Source organism: Pterocles gutturalis, unplaced genomic scaffold (assembly GCF_000699245.1).
Source record: "Pterocles gutturalis isolate BGI_N339 unplaced genomic scaffold, ASM69924v1 scaffold10227, whole genome shotgun sequence".
In the NCBI taxonomy this organism is placed as follows: Eukaryota; Metazoa; Chordata; class Aves; order Pterocliformes; family Pteroclidae; genus Pterocles; species Pterocles gutturalis.
In genome coordinates, this window is record NW_010107990.1 from 149,939 (window position 1) to 166,958 (window position 17,020).

Below are 17,020 nucleotides of genomic sequence, written 5' to 3' on the forward strand. Positions count from 1 at the left end.
AAAAAATGGAGTCCCTCTAGATAGCTGTAGAGATCTGAAGACCAGCTGAATTAAGCCTGAGCTTATAATGCTTACAGAACTCCTGTTTAGTCCAAGCTATGTCTGTACATATTGTATATTTGTATATATATGTGTCTGTATACACACACTTATATCGAAAAAAATACATGTTGTGCATACAAATTATCCTGCTTCACTGGTGGTCCAGACTGATGTTATAAAGTAGCCCACAAGTACTCAAAATTGTCCTGGAGACAAGCTGCTGTTTCATTTCATTCAAAGTATATACCGATAGGGCAAAATTAGCCTTTTTCCTTCAAGCGTTAAGGGCAAAAGCAGGATGGGAAATGAACTCGATGCGGATAAGTGCACTTAGACATATCGGGACAATAGAGGGAAGCCTGTATTGCAAAGGATGTTACTGTTATGGTAACTATCAAGCCTGGTGCCACTAAAATGGAAAGATGAAAAACAGATGTCTGTAAAGGGAATGTGTATTACTCAAAGCACACAGGAACAAACAACAAGGCCATGTCATTTTCCCAGTTGTCTTAAAAGCATTTCAAGGTGATTGATTGTTTTACATGTGAATTTTACATATGAGACATATTGTTGAAGATAGCTTGAATGTTTGCTGCATGCTTCTAGAGAAGACAAAAGGTTAAATAAAATGCTTTCATTCATGTGGTTTATTTTAGTTTGTGTTTTTCGATTTTTGATTTATCCAAGTCCCTCAGTAGGAGTTGGAAGTATTACTAAATCATTGCTGGTTTTTTTTCCTAATGAATACACATTTAAAAAAAAAAATCTGTTAATTGGTAACATCTTTTAGCTGGCATATGGCTAGCTAATAACTCAGACTTCATTAGCAAATCTAGGGAAGAATAACTTCCTAATATGGAACTGAAAAGGCCTGTCATTGTTTTTCATGAAGACTGATGATTCTCCTTGGACCTGAAATCTAGCAGCCTTTTTTTTTTGGTCAGTCCCAGTGGATGAGCTGTGTTTTAACACATATCTATTACAAAAACAGAGCTTGAAATTGCCACAACTCGTGCTGATAGAAAATGGACAAACTGTACCTTTCCAGGAAGTATAGTTATACTCTTAATGAATGTGCATCTGGTAACCTGACCTGTGTTATTTTTTTCAGTGACATATGCTGCACTGTAAACATTTAATTTCCACAGACTGGTGATTTTATTTTCTTTTATCTTCAAACTTGGTTTGTGGATCCCTAGGGTCTGTAGACTACTGCAGAGGCAATCACTAATGGTGGATAAGAAAAGTAGCCTTGTACGTGCTACGCAGTAGTCCATATAATTAAATTTATAGTCAGGGTGTATGTCCATATTAAAATGAAACATTAGGGAGCAGCCAAAACCGCCCTTGCTCCTTTGAGACCATTCCCTCAGTTTTCTGTTGTATACTCTTCTCAGCAGTGAATCCAATATCTGTCTCCAAAAGAAAGGGCATGGTCCATCAGCTAACAAGAGGATCCTAGTCCTGTGGTGCATTCTGCAAGTCTTAGCAGCAGCGTGTTGTTTCAGGGCTTCAGCATCGTTGTTCCTCTGATAGGTGGCTGGTTGGCAACTGTGCTTCATGGTTTGGCAAATGCTGAGCTGTCAAGTTGCACCAGTGACTTAGAAAGAGACGGATGCAAATTTAATTGCAGTAATTAAAAGGGAGGGCTGTGTTATTCCCTTGCTTCTGTGAAGGTGAATAGCCTTGAAACCTCTGAAGCAGCACACTTATAACCAAGGATATAGATACCTAGGCTTGGTGTATCATTTGGGTTCAAGAAAAAGGTTTGCTAGAGAGCAATAGGCAGTGGCAAGGACAGTGTTGAATGAAGTTTTATAGCACAACGTCATTACACTCTAACAGTGCTGTGACAGAGGGAACATGGGAGTTGCTGTGTTTTATTATGCCACTGGTATAGTTCTCATTTTATTAATAAATTGCTTGTCAGTCTTGTAATCTTCAGCTCAGTGGTGTCATGTCCTATAATGTTTTATTTAAAGTTACATTGGTTTTAGAATAATCTATCTGTAGACCTGATTGGTTTTGTGTAAATATATCGACATGGGGACTTCTACTTTCAAGCCTGAATTTATTACTGAGCACAGTTTAAATTTCTTATTATTGATGTAATTGCAACTAAAAAGTTCAAACAAAGGGCAAGCACAATTATGTAAAGAAACCATCCAGAGAGCTATTTGTTTTTCATTTCATCATTGTAAGAGCATTGTATGCCACACCATTTAGCAGCATATACCCTTGACAGAGCATCAGTATCATTGATAATTCATGCTGACCTTCAGGGCAGTCAGCACCCTCTAGATATTTTTAGGTATTTGGCTAATTTTCTCAAGTCACCTGATGTTTTGTTTATGCAGTAAGTTTCACAGGCACGGAGGCAGGTACATTTCTGGGGAGATAAAACCCATCTTCCCTTGCCATAACTGCACTTTGTCCTGCATCCACTACATCAAGCTATTTGTAAAAAAACCTCATCTGGCACATTTTCCCTGCTTTTTGTAGTAATAAAGGGAGGATTGCAGGTCTGTTCGTGCTCTCGTATGCTACTCAGCCCCGTTACACTGGGACGTTGACAGCGTCTCCAATTTTTGTTAATCAGCACAAAAGAGAAACTTCTGCAGCTGAGCTCAGAGAGAAGGTGTGTTCGTGGGGGATCGCAGCATCCGTGGCTTCCTTCTGAGGGGCCTTTTCCTTTGGCGAAGTTTGTATTCACAAGTCACAATGCCCGCCTTCAGGAGGAGTAAAACCAGAGCTAGGAGTTTGGCGTTGGCTCGCAAAACCCAGCAGCAGGCAGCAGCAGCTTACGGCTCCTTGCACAGGATGTTTTCTATGGTGAGTTCTGCAGCGGCGTGGGTTAAGCGGAGCGAGTGCTGCTTAGTTAGGCTAAGGTGGGTGACAGGGCTGCGTGAGCATGCCACGGTGCCTGTGCTTGATAAATAGCCACTGCCCCAGCATTAATAATCAAATAATGGGTTCTGGTAACATGTGGTCAGTGGGTGAGTTTATAGCAGTATGCTGCATGGGAGAAGGTTTGGGGTTTTTGAAGTTTGGGGGGAGGGAAGGGTCGGTTTGTTGTGTGCACTGTTTGCTGCTGGGCTAAAGCAAATAGTTATTCCTTGCATCTGTCGGAGAAAGAACTAAGTCGTGATCCAGATTTGGATGAGAAGTGGGATGTTAAAACAAGATTCTTCAGGGAAATTTGGAAATAACTGCAGCATGAATGTTTTAACTGTTTCTCTGTTTTTTGACTAATAATTTAGGATTGTGGAAAAAGGGAGGAAAACATACACAAGGTATTGCTTGGGGAATATAAGGCTGTAAATATATTACACAGGTGGTAGAAAAATACTTGAGCCTTCTGCATTAAGGATAGAGGGAAGGAGAGAATGACAATATTTCACAAGATGAGGGTTTGGGAAAATTTGCATTGTGTGCTTCAATGTTACCTGACAAGAGTCTCCTTTTTGTGACCTGGGCTGTAAGGGTTCCTCTCTCGTTGTTTGCCTGATGCTCTCACCTTTACATTTAGTATGGTCAGGATTTAACCTTCCGTGATGGAAATGATTTTTGTTTTTCCTTTGACTTTGGTAAATGTTTGGTCAGATGACTTTGATTTTAGAGATGCTGAGCACAGCATCTATGAACTCAGTGGGAGCTGCTGGTCCTTGGGACCTGGTTGACACAGTCTCTTGGGCCCAGATCCCTGCTGTGTGACTTGGTTTATAGCTAGCATTTCAGTCAAGTACCTAAGTCACCAGCAGTTCTTCCTCTAAGGGAGAAAGATGGGCATCTCTCCCTGTGTGGCAGCTGAGAGGGAAGATTTGCCACCATGCAATTCATGTTAGTAGTTCAGGCACCATGTCGGGTGGGTTACGTCTTAGCTGTTCTACACAGCCATGTGTTCAGCCTTATTTCAGGCCTTAAGCTGTGCTGTCAGGAAAGAGTTACTAGGTCACCATCTCCTCTTCTTACTGTACTTGTGATTTCTAAATGAGGTTGGTGACACCTACTTGCATTACCAGAACAGGCTGTCTTTGCTAATGTAGATCTCCCTGAAATTGGGAAATTCTGACTCAAAGACAAAAGTTGGTTCTTAACTCCTCCCCTGTTGTCTCAGGGCAAATTTTCAAAATGTGACATAGAGGGGTTGCTTCTCCCTCCTTAAAGCATAACTAACTATGCTTGGCTTATTTCTACAAAGGCTCTGAGTGGGCACTTTTTAAAAAATGTCTTTCCTTTAGCAATGTTTTGAGTATTTAAATTAAAAGACATGCAAGAGACACAGCTGAACAAAGCAGACCCCCAAAATTTCAGCCGTGTCAATCAGGAACAGTTTCATGTTCTGAGTGGCCTTGAAGTTGGGAAAAAAATGAGAAGGATCAGAGAGAAAGCAATGACTGAGTCTACTACTTTGTTTTAGCTTCTCTTGCTCAAAGCTGAGCAGCAGTCTTGCCCAGATACCTATGGTGAAAATCTCACAAGGCAGTTGTCAGTAAAACCCTGTTGACATTTTTCAGTCTTAACAATTTAGAGGAGTGCACATACTGTACTGCTGTGTAATATACAGCAACTTTTTTTCAGTGGTCTTTCAGGAAGCTAAGACCTGCAACTTTCTAGCCTTTTACATTGCTTGGTTACAAAGTACTTCCCAGTCTGAGGATGACAGCCAAGTCTGTAGAGTGATGGACCCACAAAAAACGGACGGCTGTTAGGGCTGCCTTCATTCTGGAGACAAATATCTTCTAACACAAGCAAAACGTGATGGGCATCTTCAAAAGCTTTCCTTTTTTCACAGGGTGAGGGATGTAAAAAGTTCTCTGTCCAGTCATTCATTTTGCAAAATCCCATAATTGTATTTCTTCTGCTGACTGGTGCATTTGGTCTTATTTCCTGGAAATACCTACATCAGGCATAGCTGAGCTGTCAGCTGTTCATTTTCAGAGGGTACAAGACTAATCTGTTTCTGCAGGATGTTTTCTGGGCATGCTTCCTCTTTGGATAAGGAATTCAAAGGATTGGTGATCTCCACGTGTCTGGTGTCGTACACAAGAGTACAGGAATCTGAAGACTCACCAAAGGACGTGCATGGTTTTACCACCCCCCCCCAAGGAGTCTTTCTTAGGCTGAAGAGTTTTCTAAGCTTACTCAAAATATTCCTTTCCTTCATTTGTTCAAAGAAACCTCGACTGCCTGATGGAGTACCTGAGGTATATAAATGAGGGTAAAATAAACAGCAATGAGCAGAGACACTATAACACTAATTGACCTTGTGCAGCATTCATGCTCAATCGGTATCATTCAGTAGAAAGTCACAGGTTAGCCATGAAATTGTTGTGCTAATGCTTAACTGCTGCTGATTAATGTCTTCTGCTCTCTCGACAATTAATTTTATGGAGATTTTTTACTCTGGTGGGGATAGCATAACCTCAGATGATAAGCTTGTTTGCAAGGAGCAAAGAAAATCTCTAAGAGGTTCTTTGTAAGAGTATCCTTTGTTCACATTAGAAGAATAATCTCTAGTATTTCTTATCATAAGTATTATTGAAAATGGGAAGTGCTTCATCTCCAGTTGACAAACTGAGCACCACTGTGGTGGTTGACACCCATGTGTCAAGATGACGATTGTGTGGATTGGATCTGTCCCTTCGAAGTTTACTGTGAGCAATCCTCGTTCACAGGGAACACTCCATATATGTTGGAGGATGCAAAAGGATGTAGGTCCTAACTATAAGTCACAAATATGCAGGGATGAAAAAAAGTTTCTCAAGGCTTCTTTTACACATCCTTCTGTCTTCTTAGAAGCCAAAAGAGTATGGGACAGGAGGCTGCTTCCCCTGACTGATAGGTCTGTAGAAGGGTTTATACAGCTTTGTTGTAAAATCCATGAAAATGGATGGTAAAACTGTGCAGTGCTGCTTAACTTCATTCTCCCTGGAATGCAAGTATTTGGGTTTTGTGTTTTTTTTTTTTTTTCTTTTCTATAAACCCTGTATAAGCTCCATTTGTCTTTCCTGACTCTAGCACTGTTAGTCTAAATTTTTGGATTTTTAGCCTCATCTGTCTGCTGTTCAGTGCCAAAGATAAGCTGAAGCTGCTTGCAATCTCCTATGAATGCTGCTGAAAGTGGCATACATAAGCTCAAGTGATGGATTTGGGAGAAAGTTTGTTGCTTCCACCGTGTGCTCTCAGCTTTTCTCTGCACCCAGCTACCTTGCAGCCTTGTCCACAGTCAGTCGTCTGGGCTTTTCTTTTCACCAACTTAAATGTTTTTATTCTGATGAGCTGTACACTATAAAGGTTCGCATAAATAATTTTTATCAAGTTGGGGCTTCTATTGAGACTTCTTGGCTTAAGGGCACTGGACTGCCAAACTCTGCTTTGACATCCAGAACGCGCAGCTGCCTTTGAAATCCCCCCTGCAATCAGTAACAGTGCAGAGGCTGGACCTCTCCTGGCCACACACAAAAGATATAAAAGAGATGTTCTTAGGGCTTGTCACTAGAGCCCTTCTAGAAGAGATCTGTTTTAAACAGCAAAAATAATAAAGAGCAGGGCATTGGTTAGTGAGGGAGGCAGAGAGCAGCATCCAGGGCAGCACAGAAAAAAAGGTGGAGATCACAATCTGGGTGGTGAGGGAGTTTTGGGAAGAAATGCGAAGCAAGAATAGTTTTTATTCCTCTCTATTTATTCGTTATTATGAAATTTCTCATTAATACTGGATTCTTGGTTGAGAACCTAAGGTACACTTTGTGGTTTCACTGCCAAAATGGGTTCCTGCATCTTTTATGGTCTGTGCAATGTTTAAGAGTGAATGTGAAATACTTCTGTCCTGTGATCAAGTAGCATTTCATGCTTGCTTTGACCCAAAGGTAAATACCACAGTGGGTACAAAGAATGAGATCTGGATATTGTGCCAGCTGAAAGCCTCCCATACTGGAAGGACAGAGAGCAGCAAGACTACAGGAAAGGACAAGAACCTATGAGCAGCGCTGCAGGACAAGGGCAATATTTTAATAAAGTGCTTACATGTTCAGGAACTTACTAAAGTTTATAAAAATCACTACTTGTTAGCAGTATGTGAGAGGCAATCCTGTGCCTTGGGCTTGGGCCAGTTATGCGGAACAATTTCTGATACCAAAGTTATGTTGCTTAGGTGCTCAAATAGTATTTATATTGAGCAGCATCTTCCTTTCCTATATGCTTTCTTATCCAGTGGTTCTTGGTGGCAGATGCAGCTCTGGCCCCAAAACTGAAGGGCATGGAGAACATTGCATGTTCTCCAATGTCTGCCTGCCCAACACGCAAAGGTGGTTGAGGAGGAATAGATGACTTCTAACTCCCTGTTGTAAAACTGCCTGATGATGATGTTTATGACTTACTTTCAAGAGGCTGTCTCATATCCTTGATCTAGTGTCCTTGATCAAGCATCAGTTTGATGTATATCAAGCTGCCCATGTGCACCTTGAGCTGTACAGAGCATAAAATTTGAGTCATTCTGATACAAATACAAAACATTCTGACATCAGAAACAAAGAAAACAAAACTCAAGTACTTTGGCATTCAGCTATTTAGAAGTTTCTTTAAAATACCCACGTACCACCCCCAAACCCCTCCACCCCCCATTTCCTAAATGAAGCTGTGATTTATTTCCAAAACACTGATTAATTTTAGTGGCACGGAGTGACTGTGATTTTAAAATTTATTCCATCAGTGTGCAGCTGTAATTCCTACAAACACCATTCAATTTACATTGTGTTTTGTCAGGTCCTAATAGATGTTGTAAATACAAAATGTATCTAAATTTCATAGTCCTACAAGCTGTCATTATACAGGATTGTGGAAGATGGTTGCACATATTAGTGAGGAAAGTAACTTAATTTTTTTTTTTTAGAGTGGTGGTGTTGTTCAAAACTGGGGGCTGGGAAGCTACAGAGTAAAGTGGACTACGTGGCAAATATTTGACATTTTAACATTTGTTTCCATCATATAGGTGCAAGAGATGTACCTGTGTTTTGTCACATGAATGGTTGAGATTTAATATTGCTAGTGCATTCAGCCTCCACCTTACAGAAGGCTTTGTGTAGCTCAGTTCAGTTTCAGAACAACTTTTGTACTTGCTCATTTGATGACCTAGTATGTTGGTGAATCTATCTACACAGATAATCAAGTGGTGAATCAGGAAATCCAAAAAGGACTACTTGAAACAAACAGCGTGTGGAATAAATTAGTACAGATTAAAACAGTTCTGAAATGCACTCATGTCCTGATTTCTGCACTGAAACAAGACTTCCATCTGAAATAAGGCAGCATTCATGCAGTTCTTGTTTGAACGCATTCGCTAAATAGAAGATAAGATATGGCACAGTATATGCAACTGTCCGGTCTTCTGAAAGACAGAAGCACTGAAGAATTGTTTCATGTGGTATAAAGAGGTAGATACCAACAGCTGTTAAGGTAGAATTGGGTAATGGTAGCAATATTCTAGCTTTCAGGAAAACATGAGAACAGTGGAATAATTTTCCAATTAAGCATTAAAGATTATTGCCTGCAAAAGTTGCTCTTGGATATTAGTGGTGGTCACGTAAGAGCAAACTACACAGCCATTTCATAGTGTCAGAAAAATCTTTCTCTTCCTCTTCTGTCTTTGCCTTACGAGATTAACTGTTATTATTCCATCTTAAATTCTTACCTTGCTTGAAAATTTTCTGGTTTTTTTTTTTCTTCTTTATCATTCTTCTAAAGAATCTCAAAGATTTAGGTTTCAATTTGCCATTTTTGAAAGCAAAAAATCTTGATACATAGTTGTCTCCTTTGAGAGAAAGCATCTAAACATCTTTTGACAACCCAGGACATTGGAGTCTGAACCCTCAGCTCCATGTCTCATTGAAAAAAAAAAAAAAACACAACACAATATAGGTAGCAGATGACAAATAAAACAGTTATTCTGGATACTTAAAAGATCTTTATCTACTAATTATTTCTGTTTTGATGCAGTGAGTGTTGAAAAATAAGAGAGCTGGAAAACAGTGTGATGCTAGTGTCATAAGAATCAAAGTGTATGATATATCTGAGTGCTTTCTCATCTTTTGCATCCCACGAGCTTGCATCTGAAGACTGAAAATAATTTGCACTGGATAATTGTTAGAAATTTTCATTTCATTTTACTGCAGTGGTCTGGATCTGCTATAAATTCATGCTATTCAGAACTATAAGGATACATACTTGACAAAAAGCAGTGGCATTTTCTGGCCCCTGAATTTGGAACAAGAGCAAAATTGAGGAATTTAAAAATAATTGTAGTACAGCTTGTATTCTAAAACATCAGTGCTTGTCTCTTTCTTCTCATTTAACAGAGCGCAGAACACATCAGTGGGTTGTGCCGAAACTTCCAAGAAGTCCAAGCAAGCAGTATGGATGGACAGAAGGACAACCAGGATCCACCTCCACGGCCACTGGCTCGCCATCTTTCTGATGCAGATAGATTGAGGAAAGTCATCCAAGAACTTATGGACACTGAGAAATCTTACGTCAAGGTAAAAAAACAAATCTGGCTAGCTACAGCCTTGTTTTTGAGGCTGACTATGATTTGCAGACGTTCTTAACATATTTCATGCATACCTTTATATAACCAGCCCTCTACAAGGGCCATAACCTACAAAGTCTGCTTATCTAATTGTTCCTATTGTTTTCAACAGGCTTGCTCCTGTAATAGAGGTTGAAGGATTTGATCTAGTAGCTTTAATTCTAGTCAACTTATATTTAGATTGGAGAGCGGTAATTTGTGGGGAGTAGATACCTGCAATATGTTAACATAAGGGTTTTCCAGGGGGTGTTTCACTAGTTTCCGAGATGGAAATAAATCTGGTGCAAGAACAGAATAGAGTCTCCTACAAATTAGAAAAAAAGTTTAATTGTGGAAAACAGTGCGTAATTATTTTTTAGTCAGCAAAGCTAAAAGGCACAACTCCAGTTGGTTGTAGCATCACATGTTATTTCTCCTCGTCCATAATGTTAGATGTATGTCTTTTTTTTTTTTTTTTTAATCCCAAATTCATGTGACTGAATGCCAAAAGAAACATGAAAATATTGATTTCATTGACCTTCAGCAAGGAGGAATCATCTGCTTTGCTGAATCTCAAAACACTTACAGATATTGGTACTTGCTGCAATAGTGTATATGGAAAAGAAGAGAAAACGCTTTCAGTCTGTTGTTGTTAGTACATCCAGCAATACGCTAATACAGCCATATGCTGTAAAGCTTGAGGAAACATTACAGAACATGGACCCCCTTATATGTCCAGCTGATGTTTCTTATAGAGGAATCACTTGAACAAAGGCATGACCATGGAGGTCACTGACATATGTAAAATTTTGCACCAGGCAAAATCCTGGCAGGTTGCACATACTTGCTACGGCATTCTCAGGGAGATGCTCATTATTCCTTTGCCATAAGAATTTCTGCCATTTCTCTTCTCAGGGTCAGAGAGCCCTGCAGTGGGCCCGAGCCCTGCCATCATGCTTTGTTGTGGGATAGTAAGTCTTCTAAAGTGGCACCAATTCTTTGAAAAAGGGACTGAAAAAGTCATTGATCACATCCTGCCTGACAACATAACTGAACACTCTAATGACTAACAGGATTTTAAAATGTTACATGTCCTTCTGAGTATTACTACTGATGTTTAAATGACTGGCTATTTAAAAGGTTTATCTAACATACATGATTAAAACACTTGATGTTGTTCATATACATGGACTCTTTAGAAGGCCATAATCTGTAACATTTTCCCTGCGTGCTATGCTAAAATATAATTTGTTATAATCAAGCCATAAAGCCTTAAGGATGAAACAAAAACATTACACTGAAATCAATTTGTGTCTAATTTAGCAATCACTTCAGTGCTAACAACATGCAGGTGATTTATTACAGAAAAGGAATTATATCTCTAATTCATTCTCAAAAATTGCCCCTATCCCACAGTAGTTGCATAACAAACGATTTCAAACTGTTACAGAAAAAGTGAACAAATTATTTTTCTTGCAGGACTTGAGCTGCCTCTTCGAGCTCTACTTGGAGCCTCTTCAAAATGAAACCTTCCTTACCCAGGATGAGGTGAGGGAATAACCGAAAGATGTCCTTTTCGTTCTTTTATGGGTTAAGACCTTGGCACTTGGGTTTTTCAGTGCTGAGAGCATGACAGAAAAAGCAAACAACGAAGGTAACTATAGGAATCTCAGCAGTCAGTGCCTTTCTGTCTGGTGTATGCGTCACTTATTTTTTTTTAAAGGGTAATTGTTCTTCTGACCGAACTGCTAAGAAATCTTTGGTTTTTTGTAAGGATTTTTTATAAAATCCATTTGAAAACTATTAACAAAGAAGTTATTGGCCTTTACCACCTCTTTGTGTGTCACATCTCCTTAGTGGACTGTTTTTGCAAGACCACTGTTAGGTGCCTGGAGTGCTGTACTTCATAGCCTGATGTTTTTCACAGATGGAGTCCTTGTTCGGCAGTCTGCCCGAAATGCTGGAGTTCCAGAAGGTGTTTTTGGAGACCCTAGAAGATGGAATATCTTCTTCCTCAGACTTTAATACACTGGAAACACCAGCCCAGTTCCGGGTAAATATTTGGTTGTTTAATACCTTGCACTGTGCCTGGAAATGTTTGTGAAAATCTGGCTTTAGGAACTCTTAAATTTCACATGATTACTTTTATGTTCGAAGCTTTACTTTGGATTACAGACACCTATCCGGCAGTGAAAGATAAGTGCTATTTTTCGTGGTTTTATCTTCCTCTTTCCCATGGCAGGAGATGTAACATGGATGGTGGAGAGTAGGTGTGGCATATGCTATAAACTAGCAATGCTTATGATGCAGAACTCCTTCGTAGGAAGGTTATTGTCACTGGGCTGAATTCTGCCCTGCCCTGTGCTCCTTCCCACAGTGCCCAGTTCACCCTCTGTTGACTGGGAGCTTTTCCTGTTAAATGCCACATGAGCTTCTCATGTTGTGAGGTCCAGGAAAAAGGCCTGCAAAGTGTAAATGGCTGTACACTGTGCTTGTGCTGTGCTGTCTCACTCATGGTAGCATCACTCAGTACTTGCCCCAAATGGAGGAAGTCAGTTCTCCAAAGACGTAGCCACTATCACAGGACTGGGCGAGACTGCTGGCAGGTCTCCTGGACGCTTGCTGCCTTTTGTGGAGCAAACATTGATTAAAAAGAGGGGAGAGGGCTGCTCTCCTCCTCATCCCCCTACTCCTCCCTCACTACTCCTCTTATCTTTGCTTTGGGAAGCATTTTTCTAAAAACATCTCTTTCGTGATTCAGTCCCTCCCACATCCGCCCAACCTCCCCTTCATCCAAGAACATCAGAGGTGCCCTGTAATTACCACCTTCCTGGAAGAAGGAAAACAGTTGGAAAGCAATCCTCTGTGTTTGTCTTACACTGTCCCTTCTTTGGCACTTTTCTGCCTTGCTTCCTATTGCTCATGCTTTTTCCCAGCACGACATACCCTGTTAACATGCCTGTTGATTTTTGTTCCAGTGCTACCTGAAAGATACAGTAAGACAGTGGTGTTACCTGCTCAGGGAGAATGGAGAAAAGTGCAGGCTTTGCCTAAATAGGCTGAAATCTACAGTCAGAGAAATACAGAAACATCACAGAGCTACTACTAATAGTATATTCATGTTTGTTTGGTTTTGGTTTTGTTTGGGGTTTTTTGTTGGGTATTTGTTTGGGTTTTTTTTAAATATAGTATAAGTATAGAAAGATAGCAGATAGTCAGACTGTTGGGGCTCTGTGTTATGTGCCTGAACATTTATTTAGGATCCTAGTAATGAATTAACATATTGATTGTGTTGATTTCAGAAATTGCTGTTTTCCCTCGGAGGCTCCTTTCTGTATTACGCTGACCACTTTAAACTGTACAGTGGCTTTTGTGCAAACCACATCAAAGTTCAGAAAGTTCTCGAGAGAGGTAATTTATTGTCTTACCATAATTTCTTTGCATGAATTTAAACTGCTGTGAACTACCATAACAAATCTGGTTGACTTGCAGAGCATATGGGTACAAAGCAAGGGCTAATCAGGTATCTTTCAACAGAGAGCTAAGATGTGCAGTTCTGCTGAAGTATGGTATAGAACTGAAGGGGTAAGATTCCTTTTGTAACATCCAGGCAGTAGCCTGAATAGCTACAAAAAGATCTTCCACAAGTTTGTGCCACCTGCAGATTCAGTTCATACTCCAAAAAGCAGCAACAAATGGTAGAATAAGTTAGGAATTACTTCCTCTACCATCCACTGCAGTGCAGTGGAAAAATGACATTGAGGAATAATCTCACCTTGATATCATTGCTCTCTTAACCCTTATGTAAGTTATTTAATACAGGAAATTATTATGAAATGAATAGTATAAACTACTTTGTAAACCATCTGTTGAAAAGGGTGAGGCTTCTGGTGCCGGTTACAAGTTGCAATTCTGTGTTTTCAAATTATTGTAGCTTCTATGGCTTCCATGTTCAACTGACCAACTCTTTTATCTACATCTAGCCAAAACAGATAGTGCCTTCAAGGCCTTTCTGGATGCTCGAAATCCCACAAAGCAACACTCTTCTACACTGGAATCGTATCTCATAAAGCCTGTTCAGAGAGTGCTGAAATATCCTCTGCTTTTAAAAGAGCTGGTGTCTCTAACAGATAATGAGAGTGAGGAGCACTATCATTTGACAGGTAACTTCTTCCTTTCTTCTACAGGAATGAATATAAGTTTTATTTCCATTCCTTTCTCAAGATGCAGGTAGCCATTCTAGTAGATAGCACAGAAGTCGTAAAAAACTGGAGAGAATTCCCTCCCTCTCCTCAAAAACAGTTAGTGTGTTCTGCTTTTAGCAAAAAGTCCTATTTGGTCTGCACACATCCCTTTGAGAAGTAGATGTGCCCAGGATTTGCCATGGCAAATAGGACTGGGGTCTTTCTCCTCAGTTCTTGCACAGGAGCATGTCAGGTCATAGTGTTGCTTTTTTTTCCCCCCACTTGGGAAACACTGACCAAAGCTTCATCTTGTGGTTATTACTCATTTCTTGAAGTGTGTTGAAGTATAACAGCGCCACAGAAAGAAGTTTTAGTTGTTTGAGGCTTGGCTGTGACTCTTGCTTGCGTAGAAGAGATCTGTGTCACAGTGTTGCAGTCTTCCCACATAGAAAGACTTGTCTGTCTCATATATATTAGAGCTGATTGCTTTTCTAGGCTCAGTTGCTTGGGACTTCACCCTAGCAAATTCCAGTTCGTGTCTGTCAGCACCTCATGGATGAATGTCCAGAGATTTATTTTATGGATCGATTGCCATTTTAACAAAATAGATTCCAGCAAAATACACTGTCAGCAAAAAGTCACGAGGCTGTTACTCACTTCAAAGGGAGGTTCCAATACAGTTCCCTTGCCCTTACAGCCAAGCTGGGGGTGACTTACTGGCAGGTCAGGATGAATGCCAAGCTGCTAAATGGCTGCACTCTTAAGAGCTGGCAGGACTGGAGAAACTAAGCGCCCTTCTCCAACTCTTTTGTGAACTAACACAAAAGTCTGATGAAATCTAGTGTAATTCTTGCTTAGAAAACAAAATTTAAACAAACCCTGGTCACCAGCATTTAATTTCATGGATAGTCAGTGAGGAAGTTGTACAACCTAGTACTGTATTTCTGTGTCCATTCTGTGGTGAGCCAAATGCAATTTGTTTCTATTAAAGCTCATCAGATGACTTATTCTACTATGGGTGTAGATTACTCTAGAGATCCTAGGGGCCCTATATTTACAAGATGCAAAACCTAACCATGTTTACGATCATGCTGATAGGAATATTCATACATTTAGGGGCTCATCACTGGAATTCTTATTGCAGCCTTTCCAGGCATTTCAGACACCAGACGAGCATTTTTCACTTACTCTGATCAGGAAGCATGCCTTCTACTGTTGCTATGAGAAAGCACTGATACAAAGGTAGAATTCTGTTCACCAAACCTTGGGAACACTGTGTCATTTTGCCTGCCTCAAGTAGAATTCAATAAAAAATACCTTGTTTAGAAAATACAATTGAATTACATAGCTGTCTATTAAATTTTTAAACCTTATAGAAGCACTAAAGGCAATGGAAAAAGTAGCAAGTCACATCAACGAGATGCAGAAGATATATGAAGACTATGGCACTGTATTTGACCAGCTGGTTGCAGATCAAAGTGGAACAGAGAAGGAGGTAAGAGAAGGAACAACATGTTTTATTCACTTCTGAAGCACTACCTAGCTTACCATTGGGTGTTCTATCTCATCCTGAGGTAATTTTGGGAACTTATTTGTGCTGGGCTTCCTCCATTCTCCTTTAATATTTTGACCTCCATTTTGTATCTGCCTGTCAAGTTTCTTTTTGTCAGTAGGTTATAGTAAAATTTTCAGACAGCTGCCAGCACCCTCTGGACTAACAAGAACTGCAAGCACGAGCAGACCTAATTCTCAGGAGGAAAAATCCTCGTCTTCTCAAATGTTGCAGAGATTATCCATGCCCCAAGGCATTCAGATTTTATGCTATAGAGTTCTTAAATTCTTAAGATATTTCTTCACCCGTATAAATGGAAATGGCAATTTGAGGGATTTCACATTAAGGTCTGTTATTCTCATTCTCTACACTTCCAGCGCTGAGGCATCCACGGGTATCTGTCAGAGCAAAACCCATTAGTTAAACAGACTGTGTGCACACAGGCCCCAGAACTGGGGCAGCAAGGTCTCGACTTCATCAAACGATTACTAAACAGATCAAATCTGTAAAGGTGGAGATCAGATATGAGAGATGCCAGCTCCGTTGTTTTATTTCCTCCTAGTAAAAGCCAAATCACCCCAGTTGGCTATCTCGTTTCTCATCATTTATGGGGAAACAAAACTTGACAGCCTGGGAGATGCTTCACAGTGATACTTTGTGTCCCACAGAAGAAAGCAGCCTCAGAGTACAAGACCTCCATTAATTCTGCCATTGGCAATGTCATTAATACTAATTACTCTATAGAAATTAAAGATACTTACAGCTAATAAATCAGCCAGGTCACAACTGGCTATATGTAAGTGACAGATCATCAGATCAACTTAATATTCTTCTAAGTTATTAATAGTAAGAACTTCTATCCAGCTTCCATAACGTAGGGTTTATTACTTTTTATAGTTGTTACCTATTTAAAAAGGGGGTTAGTCATACTTTTCCTGCCATAGTGCAGATCTCGCTGCCTTTCTCTACGTACAGTAAGTACAGCAAACATAGATCCTTAAAGTTACTGATGTGTACTCATTAACATTTTACTCACATGTGGATCGCAGCACTGATGTATGTATTTGTACTATTTATTTATATTACGTACTGTTATAATTTCACACAGGTGACAGAGCTTTCAATGGGAGAACTTCTGATGCACTCTACGGTTTCCTGGCTGAATCCTTTCCCATCACTGGGCAAAGCAAGAAAAGACCTTGAACTTACAGTGTTTGGTAAATGTCTTCCTTAATGACTCTCTGCTCCTTCAAATCTAAAGATGAAAGCCACCATCTCCTTTCCCTGTAGCTGTATGACTTACCTCTGAAAAAATACATAGTTGTATTTCCTAATATGAGAAAAGTTTCCATATGTTTGTTTGCTGGTGCTGTTTGCTCTGTGAGCCAGCCTCAGCAGCTCTCCTGCCTATATGTAAACTCTGAGAATCAGTGATTTTCAAGAGGCAGTATTGTCTTTAGAACAAACTGCTAAACCAAACTTTCAAAGGAGGCTGGTAGGAAAACCATGACTTATTCTCCTCCTGTGAATTCTGGCTAACTTCTGCTTTACAGCTACTGCATCGAAAACCCCATCCAGATTATTTTGACCTCAGAAATGGATGTGGCAATGAGAGCATACAAACAAAATTTTTATTTAATAGTGTGTACGTAAGATTAATCATTTAATAATTACCTAAGT

General features: G+C 39.9%; 1 protein-coding gene across 1 annotated transcript in view; it reads left to right on the forward strand.

Moving 5' to 3' along the window:
* The window catches only part of TIAM2 (T-cell lymphoma invasion and metastasis 2), an 89,870-nt gene that overhangs the window by 66,827 nt on the left and 6,023 nt on the right, over nt 1-17,020 (forward strand). The window contains exons 14-20 of the mRNA XM_010072466.1: nt 9,396-9,575; nt 11,084-11,152; nt 11,532-11,657; nt 12,907-13,015; nt 13,588-13,767; nt 15,165-15,283; nt 16,449-16,557. Coding sequence (XP_010070768.1) covers nt 9,396-9,575; nt 11,084-11,152; nt 11,532-11,657; nt 12,907-13,015; nt 13,588-13,767; nt 15,165-15,283; nt 16,449-16,557 — 892 coding nt within the window. The remainder of the gene's footprint in view (nt 1-9,395; nt 9,576-11,083; nt 11,153-11,531; nt 11,658-12,906; nt 13,016-13,587; nt 13,768-15,164; nt 15,284-16,448; nt 16,558-17,020) is intronic.